Here is a 14,940-nt window from a genome sequence, read left to right as displayed (position 1 = left end):
TCAGAGATGAGGGTGGGCATTCTTACCTTGTTCCTGATCTTATGGGAAAGCATGTAGTTTTATATCATTAAGTATGATGTTAACTGTAGGTTTTGGTAGATGTTCTTTATCAAGTTGAGAAAGTTCCCTCCCCTCTGTTCCTAGTTTACTGAGAGATTTTATCACAAGTGGGAGTTGGGTGTTTGTTAAATAAACTTTTTGTTTTGGAATAATTTCAGATTTACAAAAATGTTGCAAAGATAGTACAGAGAATACCCATATGCTCTCCATCTAGTTTATTCTAATGTGACAACTTACATTAACTATGGTACTTTTGTCAAAACTGAAAGTGTATTACTTAACTAAACTTCAGACTTTCTTCAGGTTTCAGGTTTTTCCACTAGTGTCCTATTTCTGCTCTAGAATCTACTCTAGTATATCACCTTGCACTTAGAAATCATAGTAAAAGAAAAAAAGTAAATATGAAAAAATAAAAGATGACATAGTCCAGTAGCTTCATAATTAATTCTTGAATTCCTAAAGGCCTCAGTGGCTCCCACTGAGACTGATTTTTGGAGGGATTTTTAGTGGCTCTGCTTTTATCTGTTTTATTTGTGTCCCAGTAAGTTTCATTTGCAAGACAGAGAGCTCCTTCATTTACAAATAAAGCCTACTTAATGTGTAAGGGGACAAATTCTAAGTCTGAGGTCACCTTGCAAGTCAGTTGGAGCAAGAATTAAGTCTTCTAGACTCTCAAAGTAGCTCATACTCTTTTTTTTCTTTCTTTTTTTTTTAAATGTCTTTTTTTTTTTTTTGTCTTTTTTTGCCATTTCTTGGGCCGCTCCCACGGCACATGGAGGTTCCCAGGCTAGGGGTCTAATCGGAGCTGTAGCTGCCAGCCTACGCCAGAGCCGCAGGATCCGAGCTGAGTCTGCAACCTACACCACAGCTCACGGCAATGCCGGATCCTTAACCCACTGAGCAAGGCCAGGGATCGAACCCGCAACCTCATGGTTCCTAGTCGGATTCGTTAACCACTGAGCCACGACGGGAACTCCTTTTTTTTCTTTTTTTCTTTTTAGGGCCACACCTGCAGCATATGGAGGTAGGTTCCCAGGCTAGAGGTCCAGTTGGAGCTACAGCCACTGGCCTGTGCCATAGCCATGGCAATGCAGGATCTGAGCCAGTTTGCGACCTACACCACAGCTCATGGCAACACTAGACCCTTAACACACTGAGCGAGGCCAGGGATTGATCCCACAACCTCATGGTTCCTAGTTGGATTCGTTTCTGCTGTGCCAGGATGAGAACTCCAGCTTCTATATACTCTTAATATTCCTTTTACCTCCAAGATTTTCCTTTCTCTTTCCAGTTACATGTTTATTAGCAATGGTAGTTTGCCAATATTTCTTTTTATTTATTTATTTATTTGGTTGCACCTGCAGCATGCAGAAGTTCCTGGACCAGGAACTTATGCCACAGCAGGGACCCAAGTGCTACAGTGACACCACCAGATCCTTAACCCACTACCATGCAAGGGAACTCCTACAGACATTTCTATTTCATGGTATACCATTAACTAAACTGTGAACTTATTTAAGGAGTCATATCTAAGGTTGTCTAATGTTGGAGACATGAGCAGAAATATTGGTGCTGCAGGGGACTTCAGTGAGATGACTTTGACTGCAGCTGAATAGATGTGCTTTGAATCAGGAGATTTATTATCTGCTTGGTTTTAAATGTCCTCCACTCTTTATCATAACTTTTTATATATTGTAAATGTCTAGAATAAAAAATGTATTTCTAATATCTTTCTGTTTTTCCAGCATTGGATTAAATTGTGCTCTGGGTGCAGCCGAAATGAGACCTTTTATTGAAACAATTGGAAAATGTACAACGGCCTATGTCCTCTGTTATCCCAATGCAGGTGTGTGTTTCAAGGGAGTCACACATAGGAAAATCCAAATACAAAAGACCTGGGCAAATAGGGTAACAGATTTTGATTAAAAAAATTTGCTTTGCAGGTTTTAGTATGTGGTTGACTTTGAATAGGAATTTTCTAAGTGAAGAATACTTGGATCTAGACCACTGTTTCCCTTTAAACTTGAAGGAACAGTTTGGCTCAGCCTGAAAGTGACAGAAGTGGACATAATTTGGGGGAATGAAGCCTATTTGCAAACTGACCAGCGCATTGTCTTTGGTGACAGTGCTGGCCATACGGACTTGGCCACAGAAATAAATGCAAAGAACATGAGAGAGAGAGAGCCCTCTTCTCTGTTGCACTGTATCAGCAAATGAGCAGACAAAGAGCCATGAGTGTTGTTACTCTAACATTTTAAGTTAGGACTTTGAATTTACTGTGTATAAAAATTCCTAAGATACATGTAGACAATTTTCAAACTATCCATTTAATACTGGTAATCCATTCTGGGTTAACCATACACCCTGGTTAATGTTTTTTTGGCACTGCTTAGTTACTTGGGGCTAAAAATCATTTTCTAGCCTTCTTTCTCCAATATATATGTTTTCATATGCAATAAATTTTATTTCCCACCAGGTGTAAGATAATCGGAAGAGGATAACGAATAAAACAGGAAATACAGATGCTAAAGCCTTGTGTTTTGCTTGTTTGTTTGAGCTTTTTAAATTAAAGTGTAGTTGATTTATAACATTGTGCCAGTTTATGCTGTATAGCAAAGTGACCCAGTCACACATATCCAATACGTTGCCTTTCTTATCTTCCCATCATGGTCTATCCAAGGAGGTTGGATGTAGCTCCCTGTGCTGTACAGCAAGACCTCATTGCTTATTCATTCGAAATGTAATAGTTTGCATCTACTAACCCCGAACTCCCAGTCCATCCCACTCACTCCACCTTCCCCCTTGACAACCACAAGTCTGTTCTCCATGTCTCTGAATCTGTTTCTATTCTATAGTTAGGTTCATTTGTGCCATATTTTAGATTCCACTTATAAGTGATATCATATGGTATTTGTCCTTCTCTTTCTGACTTCACTTAGTATGAGAATGTCTAGTTGCATCTATGCTACTGCAAATAGCATTATTTCATTCTTTTTATTTTATTTTATTTTATTTTTTAATTTTAGGGCCACACCTGAGTCACATGGAGGTTCCCAGGCTAGGGGTCCAATTGGAGCTGTAGCTGCCGGCCTGCACCACAGCCACAGCCATGCCAGATCTGAGCCATGTCTGCGACCAATACACAGCTTACAGCAATGCTGGATCCTCAACCCACTGAGCAAGGCCAGGGATGGAACCTATGTCCTCATGGGTGCTAGTCAGATTTGTTTCTGCTGAGCCACGACAGGAACTCCTCCCATTCTTTTTATATGGCTGAGTAGTATTCAATTGTATGTATGTACCACATCTTCTTAATCCATTCATCCACTGATGGACATTTAGGTTGCTTCCATGGCTTGGCTATTGTGAATAGTGCTGCTGTGAACATACAGATGCATGTATCTTTTTGAATTGTAGTTTTGTCTAGATATATGCCCTGGAGTGGGATTGCTGAATCATACGATAGTCTGTATTTAGTTTTCTGAGGCATCTGTACTGTTTTCCATAGTGATTGTAACAGTGAACTCCCCTTTATTTTTCTTTATGGCCTTTGTTTTAATGTCTGTTGTGTCTGATATGAGGATTGTGACTCCCACTTTCCTGTCATTTCCATTTGCATGAAATGCCATTGTCTATCCCATTTTCAGTTTATATGTGTCCTTTTCCTGCTGGTTTGCTTTTAATTGCATGTCAGGTGCTCATTATTTCAGAGGGATGTGTCATCCCTGAACCCCATACCCCACCCCCAGCAGCTAGGTAATAATGCATTTCCTTTACAGGAAGGGGAAGGGAGAGGGTGGGAGAAATTCTGTCCCATAGAGTAGCGGTGCTTTTCCTTCAAATGGATAAGAAATAATCGATGTTTATTTTCCTCTGTCATTTTTGTTGCTGTTGTTTTTGTATTGCTAGTTCCCATTAATGATTGAAATATGCTTTCTTAGGTCTTCCCAATACCTTCGGTGACTATGATGAAACTCCGCACATGATGGCCATGCACTTAAAGGTCAAGAATCTGCTTTCATTTGGTTTTTAAGAGATAGAGCAGTGGAATTTTTGATTTAGAATATTAAGAAGTAGACTTCTCCCCTAAAGATATCCCAGTGTATATATAGCAAATAAAAGTTTAAGATGAATTATGATGATGGAGGCGGTGGAGGGAGGCTCGCTATCAGCACTCTTCTCCACAGTGGGCACCAGTGGCTGTTGGGAAATTCCCAGGGAGGTCCAACTCAAACTAATGGAAACTGGGCCCTCCTCTGCAGCTCTTTCAGGTGGTACCCTGTACCCAGCAAACTGCCAGGTGGTTTGGCACCTCCCCTGTCATCCTCCTCTCCTGTACATCATGAAACCATGCTACCCCTCATTGTTAGTAACCCTGGGTCTCTTTCCCTCATTCTTTGAATTTATAGCTTCTGTCTTAGTGACATTCTCTCCAAAGTTATTTCTCATCTAAATCTTATGATATCAGTATCTTATGTAGCTGCTTTTTCCAGTGCTCTGACTTCTTTATTCCTGACTTCCTCTCTCAATTATCTGGTCCTTCAAACTAGCTGTGGTTAAACTCCAGATCCACACTGTCCAGTAAGTGTCCTCTGCCACATGCATGTGTTATTGGAGCACTTGAAATGTGGCTGTTGTGACTGAGGAACTAAATTTTTAATTTTTTTCTTGCTTTTAAGGGCTGTACCCATGACATATGGAAGTTCCCAGGCTAGGGATCGAATTGGAGCTTCAGGGGCCAGCCTACACAACAGCCATAGCAGCGCAGGATCCAAGCTGCATCTGCTGAGCCATGAAGGGAACTCCCTAAATTTTTAATTCTTCAAACATTTTAAATTAAATTTAAATTTAAAAACTTACTTTATGTTATTTGAAAATGCATTATTCAGCTTACATTCTCTGCTCAGCATATAGGTTAAACTATCTTCATTATGATCGGATAGGCAAGTAAGTATCTCACTGCATTTCATAGTGTGTGAGCTGTTCTCTGCTTTTAATCAAGGCTTGTGAAAGCTTTAGATCTAGAGTTAATAAGTATGTTTGGCTCTCTTTTTAATGTAAAAGCAGTTAATCAGGAAATGTAGATCTTTTTTTCTGCTGAATTGGTAGTGAGGAGCTTAAAATTCAGATGAACTCTGTAAAACGTTTGCTTTTCCTAAACATAGGATTTTGCCACGGATGGCTTGGTCAATATCGTTGGAGGATGCTGTGGTACGACACCAGCTCATATCAGGTGATGATCACTTCTAAATATTTAAGCTTTGGTTATGGGATGAATTGTTCTCCTTCCCCCCAAATTCATAGGATGACCTACTAGTCTTAAGTTCCTCTGAATGTGACTGTGTAGAGATAGGACCTTTAAAGAGGTAGTTGAGGTAAAATGAGGTCATATGAGTGGATCCGGATCCATTATGACTGGTGTGGACACAGATACACACAGAGGATGGGACTGTGTGAAGACACAGGGAAAAGGCAGCCGCCAGAAGCCAAGCAGAGAGGAAACCAGGCCTCCTGGCACCTTGACCTGAGACTTCCAGCCTCCAGAACTTTGACAGATGAACTCTGTGCCCTCCCTTCTAAGTGTGCATGCTTAAAAAAAAAATAGATCCAAAGGATTTAATTTCCTTCACTCCTGGCACCTACTCTCTGTTTGCTTTTCCTTCTCAATGATGAAGCCTGCTTTTCTTTTAAAATATTGACTGAGAAGCAAGGGCATGTTTCATGTGTGGGTTTGATGGAATAAAGAACATCTTCGGGTTTGAGAAAGGGTGGAGGAGATTTGCCGTTTGCATTTGTGCAAACCATCACGTGTTCAGGTTCATGTCTCTGAGCATAGAACCCAGTATAGTCAGTACACAGCAGACAGGGTGGGTACAGAAACATTCCAGATTATAGATTCATTGTCTGCGATACTGAGGAAACTAAAAAGCGTAATTGTTTCTGCACATTTGGAACTAGGTATATAATTATGTTAAACAGACTTAATTTCATAGCTGGAAATTGGTTTAATTAAATTTATTTTATCCTGAACTCATTGAGTGTTTTCTCTTTTAACTCAGAGAAATTGCTGAAGCTGTGAAAAACTATAAGCCCAGAGTTCCACCTGCCACCGTTTTTGAAGGGCATATGCTGCTGTCTGGTAAGTTGTGAAAACATGGTTTTTATGATTTCAGAAATCATTTCTAGATTAAGTTAGTATGTTTTTTCTTCCTGGTAGTGATGTTCGTGCCAAGGACCTTGTTTATTAGGTCAAAGACGAGTTTTTATTTTTCTTGGCACTTAAGGGAGTTCTAGCAAAGAACCCTTTGTTTTTTCAGGGGAGAGAGTGGGAAAACATTGACTTTGGGGAAATGTGAGCGAAGGCACAGCTGGTGCCCTTGGTTAGAATTATTGTTCACTGCTACGAAATGTACACAGGCCAGAGACTCACAGTTTTAATCATAAGATTTGCTGCTAGTTGATAAAAAATCCAAGCTGCCCAGACTCAAGTTTTTGTAATGATGGCAGCCTCTTCCTAGCAAATTGTATTTGCTTCTAAAATGTTGTTCTGCTGTTATGTTTACAAAGAGTTGTGATATTTATTGTTCTGTTTTGTTCCCAACAGTCCTCTGGGAACTTTATTTTTTTTTATTAAAAAAAAATTTTTTTAAAGCCACTCCTGTGGCATTGGAGGTTCCCAGGCTAGGGGTCAAATAGGAGCCACAGCTGCCGGCCTACACCAGAGCCACAGCAACGCCAGATCTGAGCTGGGTCTGTGACCTGTGCAGCTCACAGCAATGCCGGATCCTTAACCCACTGAACAGGGACAGAGATTGAACCTAAAACCTCATGGACCGTAGTTGGGCTTGTTATCACTGAGCCACGAAAGGAACTCCAGCAGCTTTCCTTTTTCAGAATGAGTTTTGACGTTCAAAAAAGGAACATTAGTAAAACAGGTTATCATGCCGACTTATTAGAAAAATAACTTTAAATTTTCTATATTTTCTACAATACTTGAGTGACATATTCTTAGTATCTTTAAGCAAAAAAAGTTTGTAAACAAATTCTTAGAGAACCTGCAAATAGCACACACTTAGGGAATTATGTACCCTAAGACTTGAGAATTTAATATTCCTCTAAATTGATATATTTTTGTTCCATATGTTCCCTTAAAGGGAAATAAAATACAAGTGACAGTAAAAGTAACACCCACTTTTCTCACTCAGGACTTATTTCATAGAATTAATCTCAGTGAGTGAAAATGAAGTTGGATTAGAAATACTCCTGTTTGGGCCACCCCAGAAGACAGGATGAGAATAGAGGGAGAGGGATTTATGATTTATGACATATCCCCTACCCTGAAAAGTGGCTCTTGTCAGAGGGAGGTGCAGTGGGATAGTTTACTTCTTTCTTAGATCTTGAAGCTTTTAATTGACTTCAGCTAAAAGGCAATTGTTAACCTTTGCTAAAATCGAAATAGGAAAGAACCAACTAGTTATGATTTTTGAAGAGAATTTATGTGTTAAGAATGAAAGAATCCTTTCTTTTGATTTGAACTTCAAATTCAAATGTGCTATTTCTAGCTCATTTTTGAAATCACCTTCAGATTTTAAAAGACTGACCTCAAACACCCTCTTTTTAATTGTTCTTTTATAAATTGCAGACTTGAGAAAAATGCAGATTTTACAACAGATACTTCGCATTTCTAATATATCAGAAGTGCTTTGTGTGAACTGCTTTCAGGGCAGTGGCACAGGACCTCTTCGGCATTTAGACATGGGCACCCCTCCTCGTCTGCCCTGGGAACCCAGGGTCTGACTAAGGATCAGGGATGTGCTGAGGCTGGCGCTGAGGGGCGAGGGAGATCTGAAAGGGAGATCACAAGCCCAGACTGAGAAGTGACAATCTTCCTGGTCAGGAACAAATAACCTGGGATGGTCTTATAATTACCTGCCTTCGTTATTTCCTTCTCCCACTTATGTTTCTTTCTCAACGAGTGCTTTGGCCAAGGACTCAAAAGCCATTTTCTTTTACTAATGAGAACAGCCATGATTGTTGGTGCTAACTGTATGCTTATCAGTGTTACCTACTCCTTTCTATGACAGCATGGTGAGGCAGATACTACTCTGGTCTCTTTTCTAAGCTCAGAGGCTCTGAGAGAAGTCTCCTGGGTGTTCACTGAGGTGGCTGCACAGGGCTCGGACCTGAGGCTGGGCGTCCCCAGAGCCTGCCCATAACCGTCTAGCAAGACTCCTGCTCCTAATACTGTAAATATATCCAGTAGAACAAAAGCAGTTAAAGACCTTTTCCTGTCGTGGCACTTCAGGCTGTGTATTGCTGGTTACCTCAGTGTGATGTGTCCAAATTAATTATCTGAGATGTGCCCCTAAATTGGCCTGTAACAGGGGAGGTGTTACTATCCCCTGGTAAAGGAGGAAGGAGGAACAGAAAGAATAATGGACTGGCGCAGCATCTGCTGTCTCCCAAACTCAGCCCAGGCCCTTCATGGTGATCATGTTTGGCTCTGGTGGTTATTGGCTCTTGGCCTCGGACCTGGACCAGAGAGATAAGATAAGGCTCGAAACACACTGTTGGTGAGATTTAGAATGCTTGCTCCTTCTGGCTTCAAGCTGATGTCTGAATGGACAGCTGTGGAGCAGCCCTTTTCTTTTCTTTTCTTTTCTTTTCTCCATGCTCATAGTATATGGAAGTTCCCAGGCCAAGGCTTGAACCTGAGCCACAGCAGGGACAATGCCAAATCCTTAACGGCTAGGCCCCCAGGGAGCTCTTGGAGCAGTTCTTTTGGTTCTAACTTTATGGCTTTTGCCCCAGGCTCTTGGTTAAATAAGAATCTGATGATAATTTTCCTTGTTTCTTAGAGCTGGTATGATTCAGCTCTTCAGAGAAATTTGCAATTTAAAACCCTGAAATATTTCTTCGTTTGAGAGTTCTGGTTATAAACATACAGACTTCTGTTGTGTTTAAATATCCCTAGGGCATGGAGTTCCCATTGTGGCTCAGCAGTAACCAACCCAACTAGCATTCTTGAGGATTCAGGTTCCATACCTGGCTCCGCTCAGTGGGTTAAGGACGGCTTTGCTGTGAGCTGTGGTCTAGATTGCAGATGTGGTTTGGATCCCATGTTGCTGTGGCTGTGGAGTAGGCCAGCAGCTATAGCTCCAATTGGACCCCTAGCCTGGGAATCTCCATATGCTGCAGGTGCGGCCCTAAAAAAAAAAAAAAAAAAGTCCCTAGGGCAGAAGGCCATGGTCCTGTCTCCACATTGGGGGTTTCTTAGCCAGTCAGACAGGCTGTGGCACAGAAACTTTCTTTCTCATGGAAACAGTTGTTTTCTATGTATCTCATGTCATATGCCTTTTCAGAATATTTTTGAAATGCTTCTCCTTTTAAGGTCTAGAACCTTTCAGGATTGGACCATACACCAACTTCGTTAACATCGGAGAGCGCTGTAATGTTGCAGGATCCAGGAAGTTTGCTAAACTCATCATGGAAGGAAAGTATGAAGTGAGCATCCTAATAAGACCCTTGAGGCATCTGCTGTGTTCATGGCCAAGACAGCCAGTGAAACAGCTCTGCCTCTGGTAGTGTTACTAGCAGAGCTGCTGGGAAGGGTGAGAAGAACGGTAACGTGTGTTTGCAGCCAGTTGGGCCAGTGGGAGGATGAGGCTTCGGAAAATCAAAGCTGGTGGTGTCAGTATTTGTCAAAAAGGACTGCATTCAGGGCATGAAGTGGGATGAGATGGGAGCGACCCAGGTTCTAGCTGTTTCTGTTAATTGTGAAATAAATTTAAAAATTTGAAGACGTTCCTCATTTTGGCTTCTTACAAATCCTTCCAAGGGAAGGGAAAGCCAAGTAAATTCCTGTTCATTTCCTCTAACATGGTATTATTGCGTCTGTTAACTGTAAACTAAAATTAAGGAGCAGTCACAAAAGAGAGTAGGCCCTGCCTTGGAAAGTTTGCAGGGTAGTTTAGCCATAGTATTTTTAGGCTTGGGCCTTCTATGAATGAACAAAATTGAATCCAAATTAAAAGCCTACTCTAAACCAAATGTTTGAGCCTACTCTAAACATCTGGATATACACACACACACACACACACACATATATATTTAATGTAAATTCAGAGTTAAAAATGGAGGAATCTGATCTGGGCTTTAATGATTTTATTTTTTTCATCAATCTCTCATTTTAAGGTTTTGCAGCCTTTAGGAATAGATCTTCCAGTAACCAGCCTCAAAGCAGCCTGGTTGGAATCAGAGGGCACATTTGTTATCCTTTATGGGCTTGTTATGGTGGCCTCCCTCAGGGCCTCCCTCAGTGGGCACGTTAACCAGGGCCGGTTACCCGGTTACCCTGCCCAAGCTGAGAAGCCTTCATGAGGTGGCATTTTGGGGCCCAAAATAAAACCCAGACTCCTCAGGCCATCCCCCAGTCCCCTCCATTTAGACTCTAAACTGCCTTCCATCCTGACATTCCAGGAGGTCTACTTCTGCCTCCAGTATTTGTTCATGTTTGTTCCCTTCCAGAATCCTATGCCCTTTCCTGGTTCTATACAGTTGTTGGATTGGCAGTGTTTCTATTTATGTTTCGACTCTTAGGACCATTCTGTGGTATTCCTTTCAGCTCTCATATTTGGTAGATTTGGTACTGAGAGCGGATGGCGTTTTAAGAAGAAGCAAATGAGTGGGAGTGAACTCTGTCATTTTGTGAGGTCTTGCTATAGTGAGTTGCTGTGCCAGGTGCTTTATAGCATTACTTGTTTAATCTTTACAGCCCCGTGAGATAGGTACAGCTGTTATTCTCATTTTACAGATGCACACTTGGAGGCTTCGGGGGTGATTAAATCCCTAGCCTTGTTGTTTTACAGAAAGTGAATGATAGACCCTAAGTTCCCCAAGCACAAACCTTCATGCTCTGCTCTCTCTGCCTCGTCACGGGGAGGAGAATGGTAGGAGTGACTCCTCACTGGATGCGAGCCCCCATGAGTCAGTGACCCCTCAAGACTCTGTGGTTAATGGAATGGACCTGAGAGAAAGTCTAGTCCCGACTTCTTGCTCAAGATGTACAATTTTCTTTTTTTTCTTTTTTTTGTCTTTTGTCTTTTTTGGGCCGCACCCACTGCATATGGAGATTCCCAGGCTAGGGGTCTAATCGGAGCTACTGCTGCCGGCCTACACCAGAGCCACAGCAACACCAGATCCGAGCTGTGTCTGCAACCTATACCACAGCTCACGGCAACGCCAGGTCCTTAACCCACTGAGTGAGGCCAGGGATCGAACCTGCAACCTCATAATTCCTAGTCGGATTCGTTTCCACTGTGCCATGACAGGAACTCCTCAAGTTGTACATCTTTAAACAAATCACTTCAACCCATATGGAAGGTTGGAGCCAAGCTGTAATTCTGTGGCTCTAATGATGTGGAAAGGTCAAGGCATTGGTATCTCTGTTTTGCATCTTTCAACCTCTGGTCAGACCAGGTTGCTTGCTGTGTCCTCTGTTCCTTTGGGTCCATTTCCCAGGGGCCTGCTAAAGATGCCACCTCTCAGGTAGTTTTGTCCGCTTCAGTCCTCAGGGGCCACACTGTTCCTGGGGCTTAGGCTGTCCTGGCCTTGGACGCACATGTTTTGCAACAGAGCTCGTAGCTTTTCTACCCCCAACTAGAAGTGAGCCCTTCAAGAGCAAGGACTGTGACTTATACTTCTTCTCTTCTTTACAGTATTTAACATACTGCTGATACCAAAAGCATGTTTCAATTTGCTGAATTTTATTGTGGTCCTTTTTCTCTGTATAACCTTGGATTATTATTGGTAGTCTTTCTTTGAGGCCTGTGCTGAAGGGTCTCATGCCTTTTCTTTCACAGTGATTGCTAAAAATTGCTGCTTGGTTTTCTTGGGCTAAGAAAAAAGTAGGACAGCATAGAAATCTACTATTAGTTTTATCCCTGCTGATTTTATTGTGCAATGAAGTATGCAGTGAAGACTTAAAGTCTCTGCTGTACTAGCCAGTTAGAAAGCTTTATCAAACACATCTGTTTTGCCCAGCATTTTTCAAAGGAGAGGGAGATACCCAAGATCTTTCTAAATTTCCAAACACTTAAAATTCAGTTTCAGTGAAATCATGAGGAAATGATTATGCAATATATCACATGATAATATTTGTAACTGTTACAGACGTTTAGAGGCAGCAGGTTATTGTGGAATAAGCTATGTTTCCCAAAGCATGTTCTCTGGAACCCTGATCCTACCAGATGAGCATGTATGAGAAATACTGCATATTGTATTTTGTATCTGGAGGTTTATAGTGTATTAATTCTATATTAAAAAGATTTGAAAATCCTTTTAGCATAGAAAGTTTATTTAACTCTTATTTCACATAACTTCTGTCCACAGCCTGCAGTAAATGCTTTGCTTATCTAACACTGCAGCGTTAGATACATTTGATATGGTCTTTCTGAGGACTTTTCTTGGAGGAGATGGGACTCAAGTTGGGTCTTAAACAGTATAGGATGGAAGGAGATTGTATTCCAAGCAGAGGGAACAATGTGGTCTGTGACACAGAGGTAGAAATGGATTTGGCTGGGTACAGGGCGTTTGGTGGGAAGGGAGTGGAACAGGGGAGGGGAAAATGCAGTCAGGTAAGAAGAGAAGGCCAGTCCCAGAGGGCCTGGAAGAGCAGGCTGAGGAATCAGCCTTGGTGGATTCTGAGCATGATGTGCTATGATGGAATGGATGATTGAGAAAGGTCCTCTGTGATGATGGGGAGCAGGTCAGAGCCTAGTGTAGTCTAAAAGGACTGCTGGGGCTGGTGAAGGACCACTCTTGTCCCCTTCTCTTGAGTTTCCCTCTCCTAATGCTGGTCCCTCTTAAATTTCTTCCTCAGGAAGCTCTGAGTGTTGCCAAAATGCAGGTGGAAATGGGAGCCCAGGTGCTGGATATCAACATGGATGATGGCATGCTAGACGGTCCCAGTGCAATGGCCAGGTTTTGCAACTTCATCGCCTCTGAGCCTGACATTGCCAAGGTTGTACAAATTTTTATTCCTCAAGCGAACCCACATGTGATGTTCTGTCACTTTTCTCTCCTTCTGTCATCTCATGCACTGGTTTCCTGTTTTTCTGTGTAGAAAGCCTAATGGGTTTCTGATTGTCAGTGTTCTCACTTAATGGTAGCCCTTTGAAATAAACCAGAATTTAGAGAGAGAGAGAGAGAGAGATGTGACTTCAGTGTGGCTGTCTCCAAGTCTTCTGGAATTGGTCACAAGAACTGATTGAGTTTCCTGTGATGTCTGGATAGACTAAGAACCAACTTTTCATGTCTCTGAAGGGTATACTTAACCTGTCCCTACCAATTCATTAGGTCTGTTCCTACCATAGACAAAGGAACTCAGTTAATCCTTCCTTATTGCAGTAAGAAGAGACTTATCAGAGTAAGACAAAAGTATAAAATGGGATTAAATCAAGGTAGTATATTATGTCAGCTTTTACATTGTTTTTTAAGATGAAAGTTAATTTTTGTGGCAGTATTTTCAAAAATTTTAGATGGATTCTGAAAACTTTAAAAAATCTCACTGCTTTCCTCTACCATCGAATTTGTGATGAGGATTGATTTTTGAAGCTTTTTAAATTTTTTTTTTTTTTTTAGAAATTTCATAGTGCTTTGAGAGGTAGTGCTGTCATTTTTAAAAATTGGGCTTCAGCAAATGTGTAAGTTAGAAATCTTGTGGTAAGCAGTGAATAACATTAACCCGTCCTTTATTCACTTACTGACAAGCCTCATCACCTCTCTGGGAGTAAATATTTTGAGAATTTAAGGTACAGAGAAGGTAAGTGACTTGTTCAAAGTCAGAATCAGAGGGGGAGCCAGTAAAATGACGTGGGCAATTTCTGCTTTTTAGCTATGATCTTTTGAGTGATCAGTTTCTGGCCCATGATGGGTCTCTTGTAAGACTGGAGTTATTCCAGGTATTTTGGGCTCTAAGAACAAGGGCTTAGGAAGAAGATTAAAACCCTGTCTCTTGTCACACTACTGTTACTCAATTATTGTTTCTCTAAAGAAGAGGGAGTATTTGCGAGTCCTTGGGAGGGAGTCTGTGGTGACCTGCAATCTTTCTGACTCTCTCCTTTCTGGTCTCAGGTGCCCTTGTGCATCGACTCTTCCAACTTTGCTGTGATTGAAGCCGGGTTGAAGTGCTGCCAAGGGAAGTGCATCGTGAACAGCATCAGTCTGAAGGAGGGCGAGGATGACTTCCTAGAGAAGGCCAGAAGGGTTAAGAAGTTTGGAGCTGCTGTGGTGGTCATGGCTTTTGACGAGGAAGGACAGGTGAGTGATTTCTTTTGCTCTTGCTCATTGTGTTATGCAGGCTTAGCATGGCAGAAGAGAGCTGAGTCCAAAGCAGATGTGTGCACCATCTGTATGTACCATATGTACACACACACACACACACACAGAGGCACACCTTGGAGATACTGTGGGTTCCATTCCAGGCAACTGTAATGAAGGAAATATTGCAGTAAAGTGAATTGTATTTTTTTTCTGTTTCCCAGTGCATATAAAAATTACATTTATGCTATATCATAGTCTAAGTGTGCAGATGCATTATGGCTAGAAAAACAACATGCATACCTTAATTAACAGTACTTTATTGTTAAAAAATGCTATTATCTGAGCCTTCAGTGAGTCATAGTAGTCACATCAAAGATCACTGGTCACAGGAGTTCTCGTTGTGGCTCAGTGGTTAACGAATCCGACTAGGAACCATGAGGTTGCAGGTTCGATCCCAGCCCTTGCTCCGTGGGTTAAGGATCCGGTGTTGCCATGAGCTATGGTGTAGGTTGCAGACATGGCCTGGATCCCACGTTGCTATGGCTGTGGTGTAGGCCG

The 14,940-nt window shown here is 41.7% G+C and overlaps 1 protein-coding gene across 3 annotated transcripts in view; it reads left to right on the top strand.

The window, feature by feature from the left end:
- Nucleotides 1-14,940, top strand: part of MTR (5-methyltetrahydrofolate-homocysteine methyltransferase) — a 105,803-nt gene that overhangs the window by 27,343 nt on the left and 63,520 nt on the right. For all 3 annotated transcript variants that reach the window (XM_021073435.1, XM_001927058.4, XM_021073436.1), the window contains 7 exons: nt 1,806-1,906; nt 4,002-4,063; nt 5,226-5,293; nt 6,120-6,199; nt 9,452-9,564; nt 12,941-13,081; nt 14,194-14,379. In XM_021073435.1, the coding sequence (XP_020929094.1) occupies nt 1,806-1,906; nt 4,002-4,063; nt 5,226-5,293; nt 6,120-6,199; nt 9,452-9,564; nt 12,941-13,081; nt 14,194-14,379 (751 nt within the window). The remainder of the gene's footprint in view (nt 1-1,805; nt 1,907-4,001; nt 4,064-5,225; nt 5,294-6,119; nt 6,200-9,451; nt 9,565-12,940; nt 13,082-14,193; nt 14,380-14,940) is intronic.

This window comes from Sus scrofa, chromosome 14, assembly GCF_000003025.6.
Source record: "Sus scrofa isolate TJ Tabasco breed Duroc chromosome 14, Sscrofa11.1, whole genome shotgun sequence".
NCBI classification, from domain to species: Eukaryota; Metazoa; Chordata; class Mammalia; order Artiodactyla; family Suidae; genus Sus; species Sus scrofa.
Note: the sequence above shows the minus strand (reverse complement) of the source record. Positions and strands in the feature narration are given on the sequence as shown.